This window comes from Halichondria panicea, chromosome 3 (assembly GCF_963675165.1).
Source record: "Halichondria panicea chromosome 3, odHalPani1.1, whole genome shotgun sequence".
NCBI lineage: Eukaryota > Metazoa > Porifera > Demospongiae > Suberitida > Halichondriidae > Halichondria > Halichondria panicea.
Window position 1 is genome coordinate 264,439 of NC_087379.1, and position 22,302 is coordinate 286,740.

At 45.7% G+C, this 22,302-nt stretch overlaps 5 protein-coding genes across 6 annotated transcripts; 3 read left to right on the top strand and 2 right to left on the bottom strand.

Annotated features, from left to right (window-relative positions):
- Positions 1-2: 2 nt before the first annotated feature.
- On the bottom strand, positions 3-2,523 carry LOC135333411 (GDH/6PGL endoplasmic bifunctional protein-like). Its single transcript, XM_064528371.1, has one exon. It carries the CDS (start codon positions 2,478-2,480, stop codon positions 99-101), a length of 2,382 nt encoding a protein of 793 aa, XP_064384441.1. The 5' UTR covers positions 2,481-2,523; the 3' UTR covers positions 3-98.
- A 78-nt stretch (positions 2,524-2,601) lies between these two features.
- LOC135333455 (uncharacterized) lies at positions 2,602-4,813 on the top strand. Its single transcript, XM_064528425.1, has 7 exons — positions 2,602-2,793; positions 2,872-3,087; positions 3,295-3,484; positions 3,659-3,776; positions 3,978-4,150; positions 4,234-4,476; positions 4,613-4,813. Exons 1-7 carry the CDS (start codon positions 2,655-2,657, stop codon positions 4,692-4,694), a joined length of 1,161 nt encoding a protein of 386 aa, XP_064384495.1. The 5' UTR covers positions 2,602-2,654; the 3' UTR covers positions 4,695-4,813.
- Positions 4,771-14,445, top strand: LOC135333438 (F-box/LRR-repeat protein 7-like). Its single transcript, XM_064528411.1, has 19 exons — positions 4,771-4,926; positions 5,057-5,151; positions 5,258-5,341; positions 5,397-5,567; positions 5,738-5,817; positions 5,884-5,982; positions 6,038-6,151; positions 6,280-6,377; positions 6,482-6,522; positions 6,603-6,678; positions 7,067-7,327; positions 11,789-11,837; positions 11,950-11,993; positions 12,106-12,185; positions 12,461-12,563; positions 12,719-12,806; positions 13,328-13,477; positions 13,747-13,866; positions 14,092-14,445. The coding sequence occupies exons 1-19, from the start codon at positions 4,861-4,863 to the stop codon at positions 14,289-14,291; spliced, it is 2,019 nt and encodes a 672-aa protein (XP_064384481.1). The 5' UTR covers positions 4,771-4,860; the 3' UTR covers positions 14,292-14,445.
- LOC135333407 (uncharacterized) lies at positions 7,701-11,467 on the top strand. Its single transcript, XM_064528365.1, has 3 exons — positions 7,701-8,306; positions 8,563-9,481; positions 9,813-11,467. The coding sequence occupies exons 1-3, from the start codon at positions 8,022-8,024 to the stop codon at positions 11,330-11,332; spliced, it is 2,724 nt and encodes a 907-aa protein (XP_064384435.1). The 5' UTR covers positions 7,701-8,021; the 3' UTR covers positions 11,333-11,467.
- Positions 14,446-14,535: 90 nt separating the features above from the next.
- LOC135333409 (transforming growth factor-beta receptor-associated protein 1 homolog) lies at positions 14,536-22,279 on the bottom strand. Of its 2 annotated transcripts, XM_064528368.1 has the most exons (22): positions 22,118-22,279; positions 21,791-22,007; positions 21,461-21,525; positions 21,120-21,296; positions 20,741-20,833; positions 20,563-20,685; positions 20,212-20,355; positions 19,902-20,096; positions 19,509-19,613; positions 19,362-19,455; positions 19,114-19,169; positions 18,984-19,025; positions 18,448-18,573; positions 18,261-18,331; positions 18,139-18,207; positions 17,608-17,797; positions 17,118-17,330; positions 16,850-16,939; positions 16,655-16,798; positions 15,217-15,351; positions 15,027-15,082; positions 14,536-14,783 (listed from the first exon to the last, which is right to left on the bottom strand). In XM_064528368.1, exons 1-22 carry the CDS (start codon positions 22,205-22,207, stop codon positions 14,645-14,647), a joined length of 2,634 nt encoding a protein of 877 aa, XP_064384438.1. In that variant the 5' UTR covers positions 22,208-22,279; the 3' UTR covers positions 14,536-14,644. The 2 variants fall into 2 exon arrangements, with proteins under 2 accessions (XP_064384438.1, XP_064384439.1); XM_064528369.1 differs by lacking the exons at positions 14,536-14,783; positions 15,027-15,082; positions 15,217-15,351 and adding an exon at positions 15,642-15,765.
- Positions 22,280-22,302: the final 23 nt, after the last annotated feature.

Here is a 22,302-nt window from a genome sequence, read left to right on the forward strand (position 1 = left end):
AATACTTACGATCAACAATTTAATTTTTTATACACAATAACAATAATTATTAGCATGATTGGTAAACAATGAATTAATGAATCAACATTCGCAATCAATTATTGACAGCATGACTGGTCAATGTACAGAGTCAATTGTTCTTTCTTTGCTCTTTGTATCAGCTTCAATACTGGTAGCTGCTCTCCACTATTGTCCAGTGAAGAGTCAAAGCTTCTCTTTACTGTTTGTACAATGTCTCTCTTGTTCTCTCCAATGAAAACCAGACCAATGTGTCTGGCTTCTAGTATACAGTTCAGTGTCAGAGTCATGCGCTTATTCATAAAAATTCCATCCCATTCCACAACTTCCACGAGTTTATCGCCCTTTGGCACATTCTGGTAAAAAGGGAATATTGATGCAATATGTCCGTCACTGCCAACGCCTAGCAACACATAATCCAGCTGACCCTCGGGAAGAAAATCGATCAATTGCTTTTGATAGAAATCGGCTCCATAATCTCCGTGTATGCACAATCCTTGCTGTAGATGAACTGGCATGGGGTGAAGGTTCAGGTACGGAATGGGGACAGTTGAGAGGAGGTGGTCTGCTAGCTGTCGGAAATTTGAATGTTGGTTTGTTGGGTAAACACATCGTTCGTCTGTTTGCCATATATGGGTACGACCCCATGGAAACGAATGCTGATAGTCCAGTGATAGAGAACCCAGTAATAATACAGGGCTGGTCCCACCAGGGAGGGCAAGGTGGAAGGATCCATGAGTATCAATTGAGACCACAGCAACACTCAGTAAATCTTCAGCAAGTATATTAGACAGTTCATACTTATTCGCTAGTACAATCTTGTGCTTAATCTGTTCACTCTCAGCAAAAGTGGAGTTAGCAGAAAATAAAGTTACATGATCTTGAAACGGGTTTTCCAACTTCTGAGTATGTGGTGGGGTACGTCTAATTCCATGAAAACTGAGCTCCTCCAAGGTCGGGAGATCATCTGCCGAGTACAGTAAGGGGTGTGGTTGTATTAGATCAATCTCTTCAAGTAAAGGAGTCCAGATCCTCCATGATTCTAGCAAACACTCCGAGTCTACAAAATATTCTTTTTCTCCGTTGAGTACAGCTCCAATCAGTGATATATAAGAGTTGCTCGTAATGTCCGCCTTCGGTTCAAAATGAGTAAATAAACAGTTGCTTTCAGGATCATTGTATAGTGTCTTTATCCAGTCGATGCTTGTGGTGGACATTTTTAGTTCAAGACTTGAAAAGTGTTCTGAGATTAGAATACCAGGTTTCGATCCATCTTGCTGAATGAGGAAGTGTATTTCGGGCGGACAACCCAATCGCCCAGTCCAACCTGTCACAACACCTTGCTTGAAAATAACTCGTGCGAATGCTCTTCTTCTACTCAACTGTTTCCCGGACGTTAACACGAAAGGTACGCCACTCCATTTAGGGTTTCTTGAGTACAGTGCCACTGATGCATATGTGGGTGTGTTGCTATGGTTGTGTAGCCCGTCCTCCTGCAAGTGTTTCTGATAGTCAGTATATTGTCCGAGGACGGTATGGTGTAGACGAGGGGAGAAGAGGTCAGACAAAACTTTGAACTTTTCCGTTTGGTGGTCCGAAATCGGATTCATTAACAAAATAGTCAATATCTCAGTTAAATGGTTTTGATGAATATCCCTGATTACACCGTTAGCGTTATAGAAACTTCCTCTCCCACTAACATCCAGTGTTTCCTCCATAGCTACCTCCATCAACTGTACTCCATTACTGTTCCATAGTGGCTTCAACACATCACTGTTCACTGCCAGGAAGTTGGATATTAGCTGAACTCCAAACTTCCCCAAATAGTGGTCAATTCGATACACCTGCATTTCCTCAAGCTGCTCAGATATTGCCTCATTGAGTGCCAGTGCTGATGAGAGGTTATGGCCAAACGGTTTCTCCAGGATAACTCGTAACCATGTCAACCCGCTCGGCTTGAGGTGCTCGCTGATGTGATCCACAGTTGCAACATATGCTGATGGCGGTATCGACAGATACACTAGTCTACCAAGTTCCATAATGTTCAATACTTCATATCTATCTCTAATTATCTGAGAAAGTTGTTCAAAGTCCAACGATGTCTTCACTTTAACGAAATTAATTGATTCTTTGAAGTTCGCTAATAGTTTTAAACATTGAGAATCACTTTGTTTGCATTTCACGTTCACCAGTGACTTATCCAAAGCTGTCTCTCTATCAGCCACCTCTGACCTAGATGCTCCAAATATCACCAGTCTTTGCTCTTGACAGTCTTGAAGGTGGTGTGTGTAGAGCTGGAGGGAGTTATCGAAAAGAGCCGGCCAAATGTATCTTTTTGCAAGGTCACCAGTGGATCCAAGAAGAACTATAGTGTATCCACATCCTTTAGCATCACTAGTGACAGTAACTCCACTGCGTACAATGCTCAGAACCAGCAGGAGAGTAAGTGTAGGTACGCCCATCTTTCCCCTTGGTCTGCAGTGTTGGGTAAAGGTCGTCACTAGAACACATACATACGAAATACGGGGAAAGGCATTCTTTAGAAAAAGCTATTTTCAAACTAATGATATTCATTGCTCATCATACAGTACAGCCTCTCTGAGCCCCTCCCCCTTTATTGCAGAAGACATGAGAAGATGAGTGTTGTGCAGTTGCTTTGTAGCTTGCTGACAGCCTCTCTGCTGGTACCCGTGGTAACCTGTCAGTGTGAAGACAGTCAATGGAGGGTGGGGCTATTCTCCAGTTGTCAAGTAGACACAAATAACTTCTTCACTGGTAAATCTATTTTTAACTATTTGTGTCTCCTAGCTCTATTCTCTATTTTCATAATTATGCTGGATTGTATATTTGCAGATTCTCCAGTGTTGATATCGGCCCAACAGAGTGGTTTGGCAGGTCTCCCTGACTGGCTCAGGGTTGGTCAGTTCAACTCCAGCTTTGGCCCAGCCTATATATACGGCACCCCCACAGAGCCTGAGGGGGCAGTACCACTGGAGGTCAGAGGACTCAACGAGATCACTTTTGAATCGAGGACACGAGAAATAACTATAACAATTTCACCAGCTGATGGTGAGTGGCACTGGTAGTAGATGCCTCAACATAAAATTAATTATTAAAACATTATTTTTGATTTTGTGTGTTTAAATTAAAAAGCCAATTTCATAAATATCACATACTTTTCATGGAAATGAGAAGATATGTTTTTACATTCAAAATGTGCATGTGGATTGAGTGCCATTTTTATAGAATTTTCATGTAAACTTGTTTTTACTGCAGGTGCCATTATTCTAGAGCATGAACTCTACATCACCAACTTTGATGTACTGGAATTCCTCCAGTCAGAGGTGCAGACAGTGTTTCAGTCTGCCTTGTCAGCAGCGTACCCAGTAGCCACACCCTCCATTGTGAGAGTAGACCACCCCTCCTCCAGGGGTATCCCCGCCCCACTACCCCCCACCAAGCACGGGTGAGTGGGTGGAATATGTAATGTCCTAGTCTGGTTGTCTGTCTGGCTATAACAAGTAGGGAACTATGAGAGAGCAAGTTCTTACAGATATCTGTTTCAAAATTCATTGTTATTATCAGGCCATTGCTCAGGTTACTTTTTAAGATATTCATTTCCCCTTTGCTTGTATTACAGGGTCATAGTTGTGGTCAGCCCTGGATTAGCCGTGCAACTGACCACACCCTCCTGTTCTAGCAGCTTCGTGCAGTCATTCACTCACAGTGGGTTCCAAGTGGAGGCGTGTACACTGACGGTAAGCCTCGTATATATACAGCTGCTGCGGTATCAAGTCAGTACGTATATACTTGTTTATGAGCTCTTACAAGTGTTGATTTTGGTTGAGGCCGATGAATGAATTCAAGTCTGCCTTGGGCCATAGTTGTATAATTTTTATGTATCAGCAAATATATTTTGGATAGCTAACATTTATGTCCATCTCATCCCATGCATGCAGGAGTCTATTGTTGCTACAGTGTCTCCGCCCACTCCTGGGGTAGCAGGCAGAGACACGCCCACCAGCAGTGGGAGCAGGATCTCGTTGCTTGTCATCCTGATAGTGGGTGCCATTATCCTGTTGATGGTCGTGTCTGGACTGGCTGTGGTGTTCTTTGGCAGAAGAAAAGAAGGGTAAGTATAAGTTGGTATCATTTATTTTATGTCTGTAAATTTTTGCTTAATAATATCTTACGATTATTTTACTTCTCTCTCAGAGTGACTGTTTCTGGTAAAAAGAAATTGCGTCAATCGACCATGCACAGTGTTGCCAAGGAGACTAGTTTGGGGCCAGTTGTTGCTCAGAGCCACTTGAGGGACATGGCTAGACCTCCCACTGTGAGACCCCCCACAGCTGTTGAACCAGGCAATGCAGGGGGTCAGGGCAATGCAGGGGGGAGACAACAGTCAGTGAGTGGAGAGGCTTTGCTGGAGTTTCAGGACCTCACGGATTATAACAAGTGAGAAATTATTTGTGTGATAGCGTCAACACAGGCTGTCATTTAGAAGATTCCATTGCACATAATTATGCATTTTGCACGAGTACCTATAATTATGCTTTGCGTTTGATCCAATGTTCCCCCCTCCCCCTCACAGTCGTGCAAACAGCCCCCGGCCCCTCCCCCCTTATGTCTACCCCAACATCAGCTATATCCCCTTCACCAGACAAACAATGTAGCCAGTCAATTAAGTTTTTTTATCGAACAATTTTTTTTATGGCAGTTTTTGTGTGATACATACAAATGTAGATATGTAACTTTTCACTGCATTGAAATTACATTGTTATGGCTTCTTTGCTCCAATTGAGCAACCAGCAGCTTACATAATAGTAATATCAAACAAGCATGGCAAGCAAGAGGAACCATCAGCCAAATCCTTGCAAAGTCTTTGTTGGGAACATAAGCTACAGGGTAGGCCAAAACAATACACACACACACACACACACCGCTAGAGATTGTACACGCCCACACACACACACAACGCTTTTCTTTGCAGCGCATGTACAGTGCAGTGTAGATAGAAAACTTTGCTCTGCTGCAGGTAACATTCCAAGAACTTTCAGAATTCTTTTCTCAGTTTGGGCCAGTAGAATATTCCCAAATTGTGAAGGATCATAAGAAGCTTTGGTCTAGAGGGTAAGTTTATAGTGTGCAATCGATTTGCTCCTGTGTGGCGAAATGAATGTAAATCGTACAAACCTTGTATGGTTTCAAGTTGTTTCAGCTTTTGATATTTTTGCAGAATTGGGTTTGTGACGTTCAAGAATGCTGAGTCAGCACAACTTGCCCTAGGAGCTTCGGATGATGTACTGTGTCTGGATGAACGGTAATCACGTCTTTCTTTATATGTTGAGAAATTCATTTTTTCGCGTTTTTCACAGTATTTTGCGAGTATCTACACCAAAGAAACCCAAGAGACGACTTGTGGTGGATGAAGTGGAGGATGTGAAGACAAGTGGGGAGGACAGTGGAGTGTCCGTAGAGGGGGGCTGCTCTGTGGGGGGTGGCTCTGCTGCAGGGGGTAGCTCCAGGGAGCCAGGACAAGACAACAAGTGAGCTCCCAACCCCATACATCCACACACATGTGCGGTATAATAGCTCTATAATTATAGCGATACTATGTCTTGAACCCCTCCTCACTACTTACACACCCCACCCCCTCATCATCACACCACACACACGCCCCCTCCCCACACTCCACATGCCCCCTCCCCACTTGCAGGAGTGTTGTGCTCAACAGTGACACTCTGATACACATCTTCTCATATCTCAGTCTCAAGGACAGGATTGTTGTAGAGAGAGGTGTGTCATACCCCCCACACGCATGCCCCCCTTACTACTGACCCCCCACACGCACACCCCCTGCAGTGTGCAAGAGCTGGTTGATGGCTGCTCGTCTATTGTGGAAGACAGTTAAATCGCTCCATTTTAGAGGAATCTTCAAAGCATTCACGGGAAAATATGAAAGTAGGTCAATAATAATAATAATGTATGACTGACTTTTCCCTGTGTGTGTGTGTAGGTCTCTCTGATGACATTCTGCACTCTGTACTCAAGCGTGGTTGCCATGGGTTACAAGAGTTGAGCTTGTCCGCATCACCACGAAAACTCTCGGACTTTGCACTCGATGTGATTGGTGAGTTTATTACGTAGCATCTTTTTTAATGCATTCTCTGATTAATTTGCATGCATATATAGTTCTGCCGTCTGCAATAGGTTGCTCAATGACCCCACACACACACACACACCACCCACACCACACAGGGATGTACTGTCCCAAGCTGGAGGTGTTGGATATATCGGGGGTTTCCCTAACCACAACCTCGTTCAACCTGCTGACTCAGCGATGCAATGGACTCACGGTACGTGTGTGTGTGTGGGGTGTGTATGGGGGGGATCGAGGGGGAGTGTGTGTGTGGGGGTGGGGAGTGTGTGTGTGTGTGTGTATGACTCTCTTATCTTGCAGTGGTTGAAGTTGGCTGGTTGCCATCAAGTTGGAGAGAAAGGGTTTGTGTTGATTATATGACTGTTATGTGATTATCCATCAGGTCATGTGATTATCCATCGGGTCATGTGACTGTGTACAGGTTATGGTGGGCGCTGCATAATTGTCAGTCACTGGAGAGCCTCGACATCACTGGGAATAGACGAATCACAGGGCAAGTGAGTATCCGTGGTAACCACTGAGTGTGCCATAGTTGGGACATTCATTCATTGTGGAGAAGAGCCTAATAAGAGCATGTCAGAGAAGATCCATAATTGTAGGCAATGAGAGAAGAGTAGGATGATTATTGCTTACTTCATGCCTCGCTATCTTTTTGAATTAAGATTTGTCTCTGCATGTGGTTGTGTGCATGCATGATTGTGCGGTTGTTTTGAGCAGAAGAATTGCTGACGGCACTGTTTCATGAGAGCAGCAGCCATGCGTGCGTGTGTCAGGGCGTACCGTGTGTGTGTGTGCATCCAGCTGTAAACAGTTGCACAAAGTGATCTATGTACATTGTACTTGTGCTACTCAACTAATACTAGTTCAGAGCTTTCTCGTGTGCAGTGTTTCTATCTCGCTGGGTTTCCATCCTCGACTGAAGGTCATACGGAGGTCAAAGGTCTACCATCCACAACGAAGATCAAAGATCTAACCACCACGCCAAAGATCAAAGGACACCTGAAGAGGCTGATACTCGAGGCCTGCAGTTCCGTCAAAGATGAAGGGATATGTCTGCTGAGTCAGCACAATGTCCCCGTCCTAGAGGTAGTCAACATCAACCAATGCCAGCTGCTCACTGGAGTGGCCATCAGGAGCTTGGCATCTGTAAGACTGTTAATAATGAATTATCGTATGTCCCAATTAGGAAATAATAATGTTTAATAATCATAATAATTATTCTAATAGCACGAGTGTTGCATGTTGTTGGGTTCCCTCGTGTCGTGCATGACTGACCTTCCGTCTCCCGCCCCCACACTCTCCCTGTAAGGAACACACCCACTCATACCCTCTCTGTGTAACCGTGTTAGGTCATTTGCGGGGGTGGGGGTGTTGGCCCGGGCTCAGTGACAACTAATTTGGCTACACAAGTGGCTTATGAATGATCATCCAGCTACAATTACCAGTACCTAGCAACTGCTGCAGGTATTTTGTCATTCCTATATATGACTTAATACACACGATACTGATACTGCCATGTGTACGCGTATCCTTAGAAACTATCTCTGTGATCACTTGTTGTGTGTGTGTGGGTGGGTGTAGATGTGTGGCTTCTGTAATCATCATGCATCTCTGTGTGAGTGTCAATGGCTGCTCTATTATGTGGTGGGCTCTGTTACCTCATTAGGTCACAGTGGGGAGTATTTAGAGCATCTCTTTGTGACAGTTTCTCTGTGTCTTTGTCTGCAAAGCTTCAAATTCTGCAGCTACTGTTCGTCCATTGCAGCTCTAGCCAAGAACACATCGAAGCAACTCTGTTATTCAAGAGTGCATCTCTAACAGCTGTAGTTAGCTGGCAAGGATGATTCTATTATTACGTCCAATCGTTTTGTTGGTTCTCTTTGCATGTACTCTGACCTCTGCGGACGAGGGAGAGCCATGCCCGTTGCTAATGGCAACAGGTGCCTCGGAGGAAGACAAGACTGGATGCTATATTGTTAACCTTCGTGATGACATGTCAGGCGATAGTTTCCAGAGCACTCTACGAAGAGTGGCCCAACTCAGTGACAACCAGCAGATAATCACCTCCGGACAGGGTGTGGCTAACTTCGTGGCAGTGAAGGTGTCCGACTATTCACTGGCGGCAGTAAGTGGAGTATTGAGTGTATTGCATATTATGTCATTAGTGTTGTAGAGCTCTACAAAAGTAATTTCATGTCTAGTACGTACATATACGTTTTTCATGCTAGCTGCAAATACGTATTCTGCAGCTGTACTCCCCCAACTAATTATGTGTACATCACTCCCCCTCCCCACACACACTCCGCCCACTCCACCAATCTAATTATGTGTACATCACTCCCCCTCCCCACACACACTCCGCCCACTCCACACACACACAGATACGGCGAATGCCCGAGGTGGCCTATATAGAGGAGGAGACGATGGCTCATGGTGATCAGATACCATGGCACCTCGACCGTATAGACCAGCAAACCTCCACCTTCGACTCTCGCTATAACCCGCCCACTGACGGCCGTGGTGTCGACATCTACATCCTAGACTCTGGTATACGGTATGATCACGCTGAATTCGAATACGATGCCAAATACGCCGGCTACGATCCAACCGATGCTTTTGAGCGGACTTCAAGATTGGGCTCTGATTGCCATGGACACGGAACGCATGTATCCAGTTTAGCAGGTGGCAGGACATTCGGTGTAGCTAAAGGAGCGCAGATATACGCTGTTCGTGTTTTGGATTGTACTAACGCCGGGCCTTGGAGCGTGGTTTTGGACGGGCTGGATTTCGTTGCCAGGGTGATTGGAGAGCGGAAACGACCTGCCGTTGTGTCCATGTCACTCGGTGGTGGGTACACTCGCTCCGTCAATGATGCAATACAGAGAATGTATAATCAAGGAATTCACGTCGTGGTTGCTGCTGGTAACGGCTTCGAAGATGCCTGCGGTCGCAGTCCTGCTAGCAGTCCATATGCCACCACTGTGGGGGGTAGTGCTCGGGGCGATGACATATATTTTGCCACGAATTTTGGTCGTTGTGTTGACATATTTGCCCCGGGGTCAGTTATAGAGGGCGCTGATCATACGTGTACCATATGTACCAAGACTATTAGCGGTACCTCGATGTCTACTCCCATGGTTAGCGGGGTGGTAGCCATCTTGTTGTCACGAGAGCCGTTGTTAACTCCTATCGAGCTGAGGCGTCGTCTTGTGGACCTGTCCGTCAAGAATAGACTGAACTTTGGCTCCATTCCGTTCCAGGATCGGGGTCTGACTGCAAACAGACTGCTTCACATTCCAGGTACGTACAGTGTGGTCCTGTACAGTAGCACTGTAGTTCACATGTGTGTGTGTATTTTGCAAACCAGAATCGCCTTAAATTAAATAAATACGGTATCTTTAACACTAGTTCACATGTGTGTGGTGCTTACCACTGCTAACGTGTGTGTGGTGCTTACCACTGCTAACGTGTGTGTGGTGCTTACCACTGCTAACGTGTGTGTGGTGCTTACCACTGCTAACATGTGTGTGGTGCTTACCACTGCTAACGTGTGCTATTGTTCTGTTAATGTACAGATCTCACTTATTGTGTCAGGTTCTTGTGATTACCGCTCTCTCTCTTTAACCCCTAGGTGACTGCGGTGGCTTGTACTCGGCGTCCAGTCTCAGTGCTAACATTCGTTCTCCCGTCAACCGCCCGTCCAACCCCGGGCTCTACCCGCCACACGCCCACTGTACATGGACCATCACAGCCCAATCTACACAAACAGTGCAGCTGGACTTCACCTCTCTGGCCATAGAGTTCGGATATGACGTCATACGTGTGTGTGAGGGCTACACTTGTCGTCCTGGCACTGTCATAGGCACACCCTCCGATGGTTTTACTACACAGAGACGTTACTTCTCAATTGGTGAAGTACTAACCATTGAGATGATCACTGATGGTTTGATTGAGTTTGCCGGGTTTCGAGCAACGTATCGCTCAACAGGGGTAGCAGGGACTCCTGCACCACCCCCTGCTGTGACCACGCCCACTTCCTTTACACCACCACCCTCGACTGCACCTCCTCCAACAACCACACCCCCTCCTACGACAATGCCTCCAACGACAACTGCCACCCCCACAACAGCAACAACCACGGTAGTCATGACTACTACACCCGCTAATTCCACCGAACCCACTGCGATCATCGACACTTGTACCACGGACAATTCTCAAGTTCCAGTTCTATTAACAGAGCTCCTTCAAGAAGCGTCCACCATTATCCAGCAGGCAGTGGCTGCTTCACTGGCTGGCTTTCTGGAGCAACGTGTCTTAGGACTTCTACCAGATTATCCTGCCGAGAATTGTCGTCAGGTGGCACAGTTTCGGGCGGCAACCACTCGAAAATTAACGTCCGGTATGTATTGGGTTCGAACGAGCAACGGCTCGGCTGTGCAGATGTATTGCGACCTGGAGACCCCCCAGTGTGCGTGTCGTAACCCTACCCCCGGCTGGATGAGGGTGGCTGATATCGATATGCGTGATACCAACCAGAATTGCCCCCCTGGTCTTAAATTATGGGACAACCCCCTGAGAAGTTGCGGTCGTCTCAGCCGTAACCCCGGATGTAGCTCGACCTTCCTATCGACCAATGGGATTCCTTACAGCCGCGTGTGCGGCAAAATTATCGGTTATCAATATTCGTCTCCAAATGCGTTCTACGCTCATCAATATGACCCGGAGGTCACGCTAGAGCAATACTATGTCGATGGCGTTAGCCTTACGTACGGCTTGTCACCACGGCAACACATATGGACATTTGCGGCAGCTCGTTCGGAAGTGGACGTGTCAGGTCATATCTGTCCTTGCATCAACAGTGCTAATACTCTACCAGACACGGCCATTCCAGAGTTTATTAAAAATGATTATTTCTGCGATACTGGAAGTTCTGAAGGCTACGAGAACGATCGTTTCTATAGCGACAACCCACTATGGGATGGGAAAGGCTGCGGACCAGCGAACTCTTGCTGTGATAAACTTGGTACGGGTTATTTCTGTCGTGATCTCGGAGCCGTGACCAATCAAGATATCGAGTTGAGGGTTTGTGCGAATGAGAATACAGATAACGAAGACATTCCCATAGAGATAGTGAATGTGTACGTACAATAAACTCTGAACTCTGAACCCTGACCCCTGATTGTAAATGTACTATTTCCTCTGTGTTTTTTTACAGTTGCAGATTCATGTCAAATTTGCTGTTCCATTATTAATTTTCCTGATATAATTATGTTTGGATATTGTGAAGATGTTGCTTAATTAGCACATACCTACAACATTACACACAATAATACCGTATTACTAGAATATTTTGCAGGTGAAAAACCTTTGCGAATGAACCAAATCAGCAGAAAATTTGACCGTTTGCGATCTAACTATTGCGTTCTGGCAAGGATCGTGTGTATTTACTAGTACAAATTTAGGTTTTGCGGATTTTATTGTTGCGAATTGATCAACCATCGCAAATTTCGCAAATGTTTGAATGTATTTTCGCAAATACAGTACCCATAATAATAATATGTTTGATTGCGTGAGAGGTTGATTAGTTACTTGACATTGTCTCTGCAGTATTGTCGATCACTGAGAGAGCTCTACTTTGCAGGGCCTAACGATAATGGTGAGTCACCATCACCCACACTACCACCCACACCACACCACACACATACCACCCATACACATACCACCCACACTACCACCCACACCACACCACACACATACCACCCACACAGTGAGCCCCTCTGACTTGGACCCAATCGGATCTCTGGATAATTTGGTGAGAAAGACATTTGCTACAATAATTATATTATCTTTGGTGTATGAAACGTACGTTGTCCTAAACAGCTCAATCTGCTGCGTAACATTATTATGTGTGTCCATGCATGCAGGAAGTGTTGGTGGTGGACAAGCAGCTGTCGTTCAGAGACCACCTCCTCTCAACCATCACCAAGAACTGCCCCAGGCTAACGTTCGTGTGTAACAGATCATAATTATGTGTACATCCTTATATAGAGATGTTTGAACAGCCGTGACTTTAGTTCCGTTGAAAGAGGCCTTTCAGATGATGTGTTATGGTCAATATTTTTCACCTGTCCGAAAATAGGAAATTATGTCTGTGGGATTTGAGCATATCATCTGAAAGTAAGGGCTCCTTCTAAGCTTTCAGAAAATCAAAAATTGAAACTCGCAACATACAGGAGACCCGGCTAATACCTGTACATGTACGTTTTTTGTTACTTGTAGGAGGTTGTCATGTCAGGGCTGTTACGATGTAACTGATGTGGGTGTGGCTTGTCTCTCGGACTGCACACAACTCACCAATCTCAACCTCAGCTACTGCCATCAGGTGGGCGTGTGTGTGTGTGTGGGGGGGGGATCAACTGTTAGCTACCTTTAAGAACCTGTAACTGAGTTTGGAAAAAGTTATATCTAATGATGAGTTTTACTTTTGACGGCTCCAGTGGAGCCAAAAGTGTTAACCTTGTGTATTTCCTGTCGTAGGTGAGTGATGATGGTTTGAAGCAGCTGTGTACTGTGGGGGGGCTGACCACACTCACCCTCAGGGCATGTCTCGCCATCACTGGTCAAGGTAATACATTTCTATAAAAATAGTGAGTAATTTTTGTTAATACTGGGAAGCCTTTTTTCATCTTTTGAACGGCCATAATTAACTTTAGTTCCGATGGTCTAATAACGTTAATTTAATGATTTCTAAAAGCTTAGAGAGAGGCTTTTCAGATGGTGTGTTAAAATCAAAAGTCTATTTTGGGCCTGTTTTTGACAAAATAGCTATAGCCCATGATCTTTTTCCGAAAATGAGAAATTATGGCCCGTTTTGAATTTGAGATTTGAGCATGCGATCTGAAAGAGTTCCTTCTAAGCTTTCAGTTGAATTTGGACCATTCAAAATTAAGTTTGGCTGTTGCAAAGTTAGAACCTTTTGCAGTGCCTTTAATGCAAACTTTCGTATGAACTATGTAACCTAAATATTCGTACAGCTCAAGATAGTGACGTTGAATCTATTGTGGTAGAATCATTTCTCAGTTTTATTATGCTCTATAATTATAACAATTCCCATGTGTTCATATGCTGTGTGTGTCCCTCCCTCAGGTCTCCAGCAGCTAGCCTGTCATTGCCTCCAGCTGACGGAGGTGGACATATCCGGTTGCCTTGGTATCAGTAATGACACTCTGTACTCGTTCCAAGAGTCACTACTCCACTTGAGACGAAGACCTCGCTCGTTCTCCATAGCACTCGGCGGTGGGTCATGTGATAATGTGGTGGTTTTTTCATCAAATCCTCATCTCGAAGTCAATTCCACACAAAATTTTTATAGCAGCTAGCTTGTTACTAAGTTAGTACCAACCATACTAACCGGTGTGGATATATATCCTTAGGGCTAAAATTATACCTCCCCCTACACTCCCATCAACCCACACACACACTCCCACACACCCGCCCACACACACACACTCCCACACACCCGCCCACACACACACACTCCCACACACCCGCCCACGCACACACAGGCACATCCATTACTGGTGAGGTGGCCACAATGTTTGCAGCTGACACTGGGTCCTCCATCTCCCTACATGACCTCTCTGTACCCAGCCTCTCCGCTCACTACGACCCATTCATTGACATACGTATGTTCCCATAGTAACAACATCCACTCAGGTTATAACTGTACAGGCATACTGTGTAGGTATCGGGTTTTGAATACAATGTTTTTTCGATTACAAGTTTTTGCAAAATTCGCATGCAATTTGCAATAGATAGAAACGCAATCAATGCTTGTACGGTGTCACGAACCCAAACTTTTTTGTATGCAAAATATTGTGTTGTCATCATGTCGTTCTTTGTAACCTCAGCTCCTTTTGACGAACCGTGGGACAGTGACAATGAAGCTCCCAGGGAGCTCCTCCAGTTGACCTCTGACCCCTACGAGGGATTCTCATCTCGGCCAGACCGGGACTACCTAATGGAGAAGGCGGAGGACTTCCTGTTAGCAGATGACCCCGCCCTCTTTAGTGACGAGTTCTCCGGAGGGGAGGAGTGGCTTGACACTTAGTAACACTCACATGCACATACATTAATGTTATATGTTTTATATTTCATAAGTCTAGCTGGTGTTCTATTGTTTCTTACAGTACATCTCTTGATCACATATATTTATCCTTACAGTACGTCTCTTGATCACATATTTATCCCCTCCCAATTAAAGCAATCATGCATCAATTTTGTTCATCTTTCAATCAATCATGTTTACCAAACAATTTTATAAATCACAACATGAATGAAATATTAACAGCATACTAGGTATAATTATGAGTATGAAGAGATTCAAAAAACTAAATTAATTTTAGTGAAGTGTGATTCTATAATTATAACACAAAGAGTTGATTGCCACGCCCCCTCTCATCGTCATGGTTCCCCGCTAAACCAGGTGCCAGTGACGGGACAGATGGTCTTGTTACGCCCACACTTGAGGTGGGTGACCACTCCATTAGGATAGCGGACAAACGCAGCATCATTGAATGGCATATGACACACGAGACATTGCCTGAGGGAGAGGGGGGAGACAGATAGGTCAGCACAGAGTACGATAATAAAAAATTATACTTAAGAAATACTGTTTGCTAGAAATATATAATATGCGAGAATAAAATTGTGTTTTGGCCAATTTTAAGGCTAGTTATGAAAATGTTTTTTATAGTTAGCGATAAACCTATTTCCTCGATTAAACGCTGGAAACTGTACAGGCCTCGAATGATAAGTGTATGAGCACTACTAGTGCACAGCTTACGTTGTGTCAGTGATGACGACGGGGTCACCCTGGAGGTCAATGAACGCTCTCCTCACCTGAAACAAAGACAGACAGACAATAATACACTCACCATTAGTAGTTTAAATCAAAGGCTTTTGGTCCCACCAACCCCCACATACTATAAAGCCTCCTGGACTACCCCCCATAGATAGACCCCCCACACGCGTACCATGAGATTCTCCCCCCTGGCTAGGCTCTGCTCTATCTTCTCAGTGCGGTGAGTGTTGACGCTGCTCCTGATACTATGGAGGAGGAACATCTTGACAGTGGAGATGGGCCAGTTGGGGGGCAGTAGCTCCAACACCTGAAGGGAGGGGGGAGGGGGATAATCATGATACATAATGGGGGGGCAGTAGCTCCAACACCTGGAGGGAGGGGGAGGGGGATAATCATAATACATAATGGGGGGGCAGTAGCTCCAACACCTAGAGGGAGGAGGGGGATAATCATAATACATAATGGGAGGCAGTAGCTCCAACACCTGGAGGGAGGGGGGAGGGGGATAATCATAATACATAATGGGGGGGCAGTAGCTCCAACACCTGGAGGGAGGGGGGAGGGGGATAATCATGATACATAATGGGGGGGCAGTAGCTCCAACACCTGGAGGGAGGGGGGAGGGGGATAATCATAATACATAATGGGGGGGCAGTAGCTCCAACACCTAGAGGGAGGGGGATAATCATGATACATAATGGGGGGGCAGTAGCTCCAACACCTGAAGGGAGGGAGGAGGGGGATAATTACACAAGACATGATACGTATCTGTCAGAACACGAAATTATGTGCTTTCTGGTGAAAGCACAAGTAAGAGAGGGACTCTTCTGAAAAGGCTGCAATGGCATTCCAAGTAAGCAAAACTAGGCATAACTCGAGAAAGAAGCTTTATTTTGCAAATCCACAAAATTAATAGCATGCCAAGAAAACATGACTAGAAGCCTATAGAAACTCTTACTTGCACTTCATTGATCCTTGAGCATCTGAAATAGTCTACACACACACACACAGACACACAAACACACTACCGTATACCTCGCTTGCGCATGCGCACCGAGGCATAATCAAAGCTGTTGTCCTACACATCTGACACTGATTGACATTGCTATTGTATGTGTTTTCAATTATTTACTGTATGCCTCAAGACAGACTAATACACCAGCCAAACCCCCACATTTCCCCCCCTAACCCCCACATCTCCCCCCCTAACCCCCACATCTCCCTCTCTTACTTGTGCTCCATCACCAGCCTAACCCCCACATCTCCCCCCCTAACCCCCACATCTCCCTCTCTTACTTGTGCTCCATCACCAGCCTAACCCCCACATCTCCCCCCCTAACCCCCACATCTCCCTCTCTTACTTGTGCTCCATCACCAGCCTAACCCCCACATCTCCCCCCTAACCCCCACATCTCCCCCCCCTAACTCCCACATCTCCCCCCCTAACCCCCACATCTCCCCCCTAACCCCCACATCTCCCTCTCTTACTTGTGCTCCATCACCAGCCTAACCCCCGGCCCCCCTAACCCCCACATCTCCCCCCTAACCCCCACATCTCCCCCCCTAACCCCCACATCTCCCCCCCTAACCCCCACATCTCCCTCTCTTACTTGTGCTCCATCAAAGTGTCCCCCATGAGAGTTGAGCAGTGATAGGGCAGGACGGATGAGGGTGGAGTGATCCTTGTCTCGTGGGAGGAGGTACACTCGTAGCAAGGTCTGGTACAAGTTCTGACGATATTGACGACTGCGATCCTGTGTGGGTGGATGGGGTTAGTGTGTGTGTGGGCGTGTGTGAGTGGTCACCTGGGAGTAGAGGCGACAGTACTCCTCTGCCTGCTTGTAATCCTTGAGCTTGTGTGCTAACAGAGTCAGTGCCTTCTCATGCTCGTCCATCTGGGCATGGGAGAAATCCAGACAATTATACTAAGACTTGGTGAAATTATTTACAATAACTATGCAGGAAAAATGGGCAGTTTTACAGGTCAAAACGATAGCTATACACAAATACAAAACAGGCTGCATCAATTAAACCAACCCCTCCCCCACACACACCTCACACACGCCCACTCACCCTGCCGTACAACAGAGCACACTCTCTGTGGAGGTCCGAGTCCTGGACCTTGCTGAGCAGTTGGGGGGCGTGGTAATGGGAGGAGCTCTCTAGGAACTCTAGCAGTTTCTGTCGTGCTGCCCCTAACCTCATGGAGCTCTGAGATCCTTCCTCTGACAATGCCAGGACCGTGTCCAGATAGTAGCCGGCTAATTTGGTATGATAGCGCTCCTCCTAGTGGGTGTGTGTGTGTGTGTGTGTGTGTGTGTGTGTGTGTGTGTGTGTAGTAGGATGTGCCCACACTGGTCGGTGGTGGTTGGTACTAACCACCTCTAGACACAAAATAGACATCTAGACATGCGTAACAAACAACCCTCTTACAGGCCAAGCCTACTTGACTATGATTATTGCTTAAAAATTACATAAAAGAGGTAAATTTGTGAGTTGAGATTGATGATTGGAAATAGCCACTTCAAACATTCTTGGCACATCACTGTTACTATGTACTGACCTTTGACCCCTGGCCATGGATGATATGCTCCAGGTACGAGACAGTGGCGGTCTTGAAGGGAGAGAGAAACTTGAGCACTTGGTCTGAGTTGAGCTGCTCTGTTCGCTCAGTGAATATGTTAGTGGCCAGTTCCTCGTCACGCTTGAGAGCCCACTCGGAGTATTGGAACACCACTTCCTCCACCGTGTATCTAGAGGGGGGGGGGTATACTATAACTATGACAAATTTGTATTTTGAGACGTGGAGAGATGAAAGCGGAGATCGTATCAAACTAATCCCTGAACTTGCACATACTACTGTATAGTGGGTTATTTTCGTACATATGGTGGAAATTTTCGTATAATTATTTCGTATTATACGGCATCATATGAAAATTAAAACTACGAAATTATTCTACCACAATGTACGAATGTTTAAATGGATTGTTTGTACGAAAATTACCCGCTATACGGTATTTTAAAGGCACACACACACACACACGCACACACACACACAGCCATTAATGGGAGCTATGGAGGGCGTGGCACTCACTTTGACAGAAAGTCCACAATGTAGCCAAAACCAGGAAAGTCTTTATCTGTCAACTCCTCATCTGATATCCTGCACAGGGGGTGTGGCTGATGGGTGTGGCTAATAGGGGATGAATGGCCTACCTGGTCCAGATATTGAGAGCTTTACTGGCCTGGTTGGAGTAGTAGTAGAGTAGCCCCAGGGCATGGTGACACTGCAGGGGAAGGTGTCTCTAAGCTTGCAGAAAATCCTTTTACGATAGCCTAGAGCTACAATGTGCCTCTGAGTGCCCCCCCCCCACACACCTTACACACACGCCCATGCACATACCTTGTACTTGTCCAGGATGGCCTTCGTCTCCTCGAAGGCAATGTAGAGGTCATGGTTCTCAATGTATGGGATGAGAGAGGACGAGCGTTCCTCCGCTAGCAGCTTCACTAGCGATGTGTCCACGTCCTGTGTGAGGGGGCGGGGGAATCATGTGAGCAATCCAATGTACGTTACTTAGTGTGTGTTTACCAGGGAACTATGAGCTAGCTTAGTTTAATTTGAAGAGTGGATCTAACAAGTGGGTGGGGCCATCCATATAGTCTCTTAAAGGCCACCCACCATACATCATGGTTGCTATGATCTAGACACTGTTTAGGAAGTTACCACATGATTTAGAAACTTCCTAAACAGTGTCTAACTATTATATAGCCAATGAAAAGTGGGATCTAGATAATGATCTACATGTGTCCTCTGCAGCAGCGTACATGTATGTTCTCTTGTAAAATACTAACTTCGAATTTTAACATTGTATTCAGCACGGTCTTTGGGACACTACACACACACACATACCTCATGATCTATATATAGTTACTCACTTCTCTCCTGCCCTGAACAAGGGGTGTGGTCCGCACGTCTTTCTGTATGGCGGAGAATACCACATGACATCACTACATAGTCACATGAGATCACTAAATAGTCACATGACACAGCCGATCGTTAACTCACCAAGTATCTGATGAGGAATTTCTTGGCCTCCACAAGAGACAACTGCCCCACTGTGGCTGCAAGCAAAACAATACTATTAACTCACTTAAGTTCCATCTAATCAATGACAACATCATCTACATCAATTGATTTGAATCACGGGCTCTAAAAGGTAGTTACCAAAACAGCTGAATTTTGAAAAAAGGCGCAAGACTACGGCCTTTGAATTATTATTATACTTATAATCAGTCGTTACGTTCGTCTCTTACCGAGTGCTTGTATGGAGGGTATGCCGTGGATCTTGTTGCCTTTACTCTTAAAGGTGGAGGCTGCCGGGAGGAGGTCATCAAACAGGACTATCACCTGACATCAAAGCAAGGTCACATGACTACACACACACACACACACACACCCACCTCCCGGGGGTCAGCCCCACACTCCACCAGCAGTGCCTCCGCCTCAGAGTAGCGTCCGTTACCAAGGTAAATGAAGGCTGCTCTTTGCTTCACCTCGTTCATATACTGCAGAGGAGGTTGACAAGTTGCTGCTGTGCAAGTAACAAAGATAGCTCAGAAAACAGGCCTGATTCTGAAAATACACAGTCATGCTTTTTTTCCAGAAAATTTCTATTCGAACAAAAATTGCTGATCTAAGCACACCATAATTATAATTATATTGTAGCGCTACCAAACAGCTACTAAATGCAACTTTTAGTTTTGAAATTGGACGTTTCCTGGAGTATGCACTAGGATAATATGCTGTGGATTAGGCAAACCAACAGTGGCTATATTATACAGAGGGTGACTTACTGCTTCTGGCGACTCCTTTTCCTTTGCTGCCTCCACAGCAGTAATGGTTTCAGCTAATAGGACGGCCTCTTCCACTAGCTGTCTGTCCAGGAGATTGGAGACCTGGTCCCTCAGAGGAACATATGGTAGGACGTATATAGAGCGATCCATACCTCCGTACACTTTACCATTGAGGTCACCAAGGAAACGACCACCCTGTGTGTGTGTGGGTGGGTGTGTGTGGGCATATGTATAATGAACACTCGTCACCCTCACACACACATACACCCACCCACCCACCCACCCACACACACACCACACACACACTCACAGGGAACGGTATCTCCTGTACGCATCTCTGATCCAGGATATTGAACACATGGATCTGTGCCGTTAGCTCGGACCATGCCACTATGTAGGGGAACTTGTACGTGGCTGCACTGGGGGGCATCCGACTCCAGTCCACAGGGGGTCTCTGTGGGGGGGATAATGTACGTAGTAACAAGGACTCTCATGCTGTTTTTATATCAGGACAACCCTTACCAAATCATGCCTCGAGGCTACGCAATAAAACACGAAAGGGATTGTATCACTAAATCTAGGGGGTGGGGCTTACTTATCTAGGGGGTGGGGCTTATTTATCCAGGGGGTGGGGCTTACTTATCTAGGGGGCGGGGCTTACTTTTGATATTCCACTTGCAAACACGATTATCCCAAAGGTCCCAGTGTTGACGAGGAACTCTCCTTTGTTGGTTCTCTTCACGATCGGCTTGGTGCCACTGTCGTAGGGTACAAGGTCCATGATCTACAAGGGGGAATTCCCTATAAACAAGTGCCAGGTCTTGCTACAATGGACGAACCTTGCCATTCTCGTGGATGTTGACTGTGACATATCTCCCATCATCCTGGCCTGAGGGCGACACTGCCACACACACGGACCCACCATCTCGAGCCTGCATGAGGAGTTACACTGAATAAATACTTGTTGAAAAGTTTCAAATGCTAGATAATAGCAAGTCAGATATTGAATATTGAATCCAGCTATTGTTTTAATCAAACTTACTTGCTATCCAGCTTAGCTATAGCTCTGAAACCTTGCAACACAGTGGTGTACAGTAATATAAAATTAATTGGTAAGCCAATTAATACAATCACTTTTTTACAAGCATCGTACAAGCTTCGTGTAAGTATATATACAAGGTAAATAACAAGACAGTAAGTTACGGCTATAAGAGTTACCATGGTGACTGCTGGGTCTGGGAGAGTGTAGTCCTTCAAGTGGACCATCTTGTCACCACTCAGAGCATACTGTTGTATGAGCTTCTTCCTCTGAGGGGCTAGAATGAGCTCGAATGTGCTCGAAGCAGTTTGTGAAGTTTGTGCAGAGCGACACTCATTGACACAGTAGCACTGGATCTGCAGAGAGAAGGGAAGTGTGTGTGGGGGGGGGGTACCGGGTAAATCTAGGTATACCCAGGAAATTAATGTAAAGAAGAGAGATGTGTTAGCACTCTATTAAACATGTACAGTGAGATAGCTTGTACTGTACTGTACGCTAGGTATGGTGGCCGCCCACTCACCCTCGATACTCGCTGACCCGTGTCAAACAACTCCAGAGTGCTCATGTGCATCACGTACAGAACACCTACAGTAATATAGGTACACAGTGACATCATCATTGTAAGCAAACTACCACAACATCAATCATACACAAGACCACTTCTCTCACTTGAAAACCACATTTTGCACCATGATCAGGGTTGAGTGCCCTAACCATCATACCACATACCTATGTCTCTGGTGTGCTATTATGCTTGTATTGTATGTTACGTACTTCGCTCATTTAGAGGATGTTTATTTGACCACAATTAAGCCCCTTATAATAATTATTATTGATGACCAGCTCTTACCGTCTACCATGGCAACGAGCCTTTTTTGATGAGGGACAACTGTCAGTTGCTGAACTGGTTTGCGTTTGTCCGCCCCCAGTTGAATACGACCTTTGACCTTTGACTGGTAGACTATCTTGCCGAGGGGTGATTTATTTTCCTCCACTTGATAGTAGATAATGAGACCACATTGCGTCCCAATGTACATGCACCGATCAGCTGCAGCCAGACAGCTGACCTGTGTGAGGTATGTGTAAGGTGTGAGGGTGTGTGAGGGGTATTCGTGAAGCGTGTACATGGATAGCTACAGCCATTGATTGAGGGGCTGCTATTGGTTGATGTTAATACCTCTGTCTTTGGACGGTCGGATAGAGCTTGCTCCACTACTGGGACCAGGTTGAAGGCCTGCACAACCGTCTTGTTTCTATGCTGTGGCATCTTGACTGTTCAGCTTTAATATATGCGCTTTGATGCTATAACTCTAGTCTATAGTATACGGAGTAAAAATACAGGAAATTGAGCTCCAATGTTGC

Excerpts from the sequence above, each read along its gene's own strand:
- LOC135333438 (XM_064528411.1), top strand. The coding sequence starts at position 4,861 with ATGGCAAGCAAGAGGAACCATCAGCCAAATCCTTGCAAAGTCTTTGTT. Across the intron at positions 12,564-12,718 it reads ACCTCAGCTACTGCCATCAG|GTGAGTGATGATGGTTTGAA; the intron begins GTGGGCGTGTGT and ends TTCCTGTCGTAG. Across the intron at positions 13,867-14,091 it reads CGACCCATTCATTGACATAC|CTCCTTTTGACGAACCGTGG; the intron begins GTATGTTCCCAT and ends TTGTAACCTCAG.
- LOC135333409 (XM_064528368.1), bottom strand. The coding sequence starts at position 22,207 with ATGCCACAGCATAGAAACAAGACGGTTGTGCAGGCCTTCAACCTGGTC. Across the intron at positions 18,574-18,983 it reads TTGTTCAGGGCAGGAGAGAA|GACGTGGACACATCGCTAGT; the intron begins GTGAGTAACTAT and ends CCCCTCACACAG. Across the intron at positions 15,083-15,216 it reads CCAGGGGGGAGAATCTCATG|GTGAGGAGAGCGTTCATTGA; the intron begins GTACGCGTGTGG and ends TCTTTGTTTCAG.
- LOC135333407 (XM_064528365.1), top strand. The coding sequence starts at position 8,022 with ATGATTCTATTATTACGTCCAATCGTTTTGTTGGTTCTCTTTGCATGT. Across the intron at positions 8,307-8,562 it reads CCGACTATTCACTGGCGGCA|ATACGGCGAATGCCCGAGGT; the intron begins GTAAGTGGAGTA and ends ACACACACACAG. Across the intron at positions 9,482-9,812 it reads CAGACTGCTTCACATTCCAG|GTGACTGCGGTGGCTTGTAC; the intron begins GTACGTACAGTG and ends TTTAACCCCTAG.
- LOC135333411 (XM_064528371.1), bottom strand. The coding sequence starts at position 2,480 with ATGGGCGTACCTACACTTACTCTCCTGCTGGTTCTGAGCATTGTACGC.
- LOC135333455 (XM_064528425.1), top strand. The coding sequence starts at position 2,655 with ATGAGTGTTGTGCAGTTGCTTTGTAGCTTGCTGACAGCCTCTCTGCTG. Across the intron at positions 3,777-3,977 it reads TGGAGGCGTGTACACTGACG|GAGTCTATTGTTGCTACAGT; the intron begins GTAAGCCTCGTA and ends CCATGCATGCAG. Across the intron at positions 4,477-4,612 it reads GACCTCACGGATTATAACAA|TCGTGCAAACAGCCCCCGGC; the intron begins GTGAGAAATTAT and ends TCCCCCTCACAG.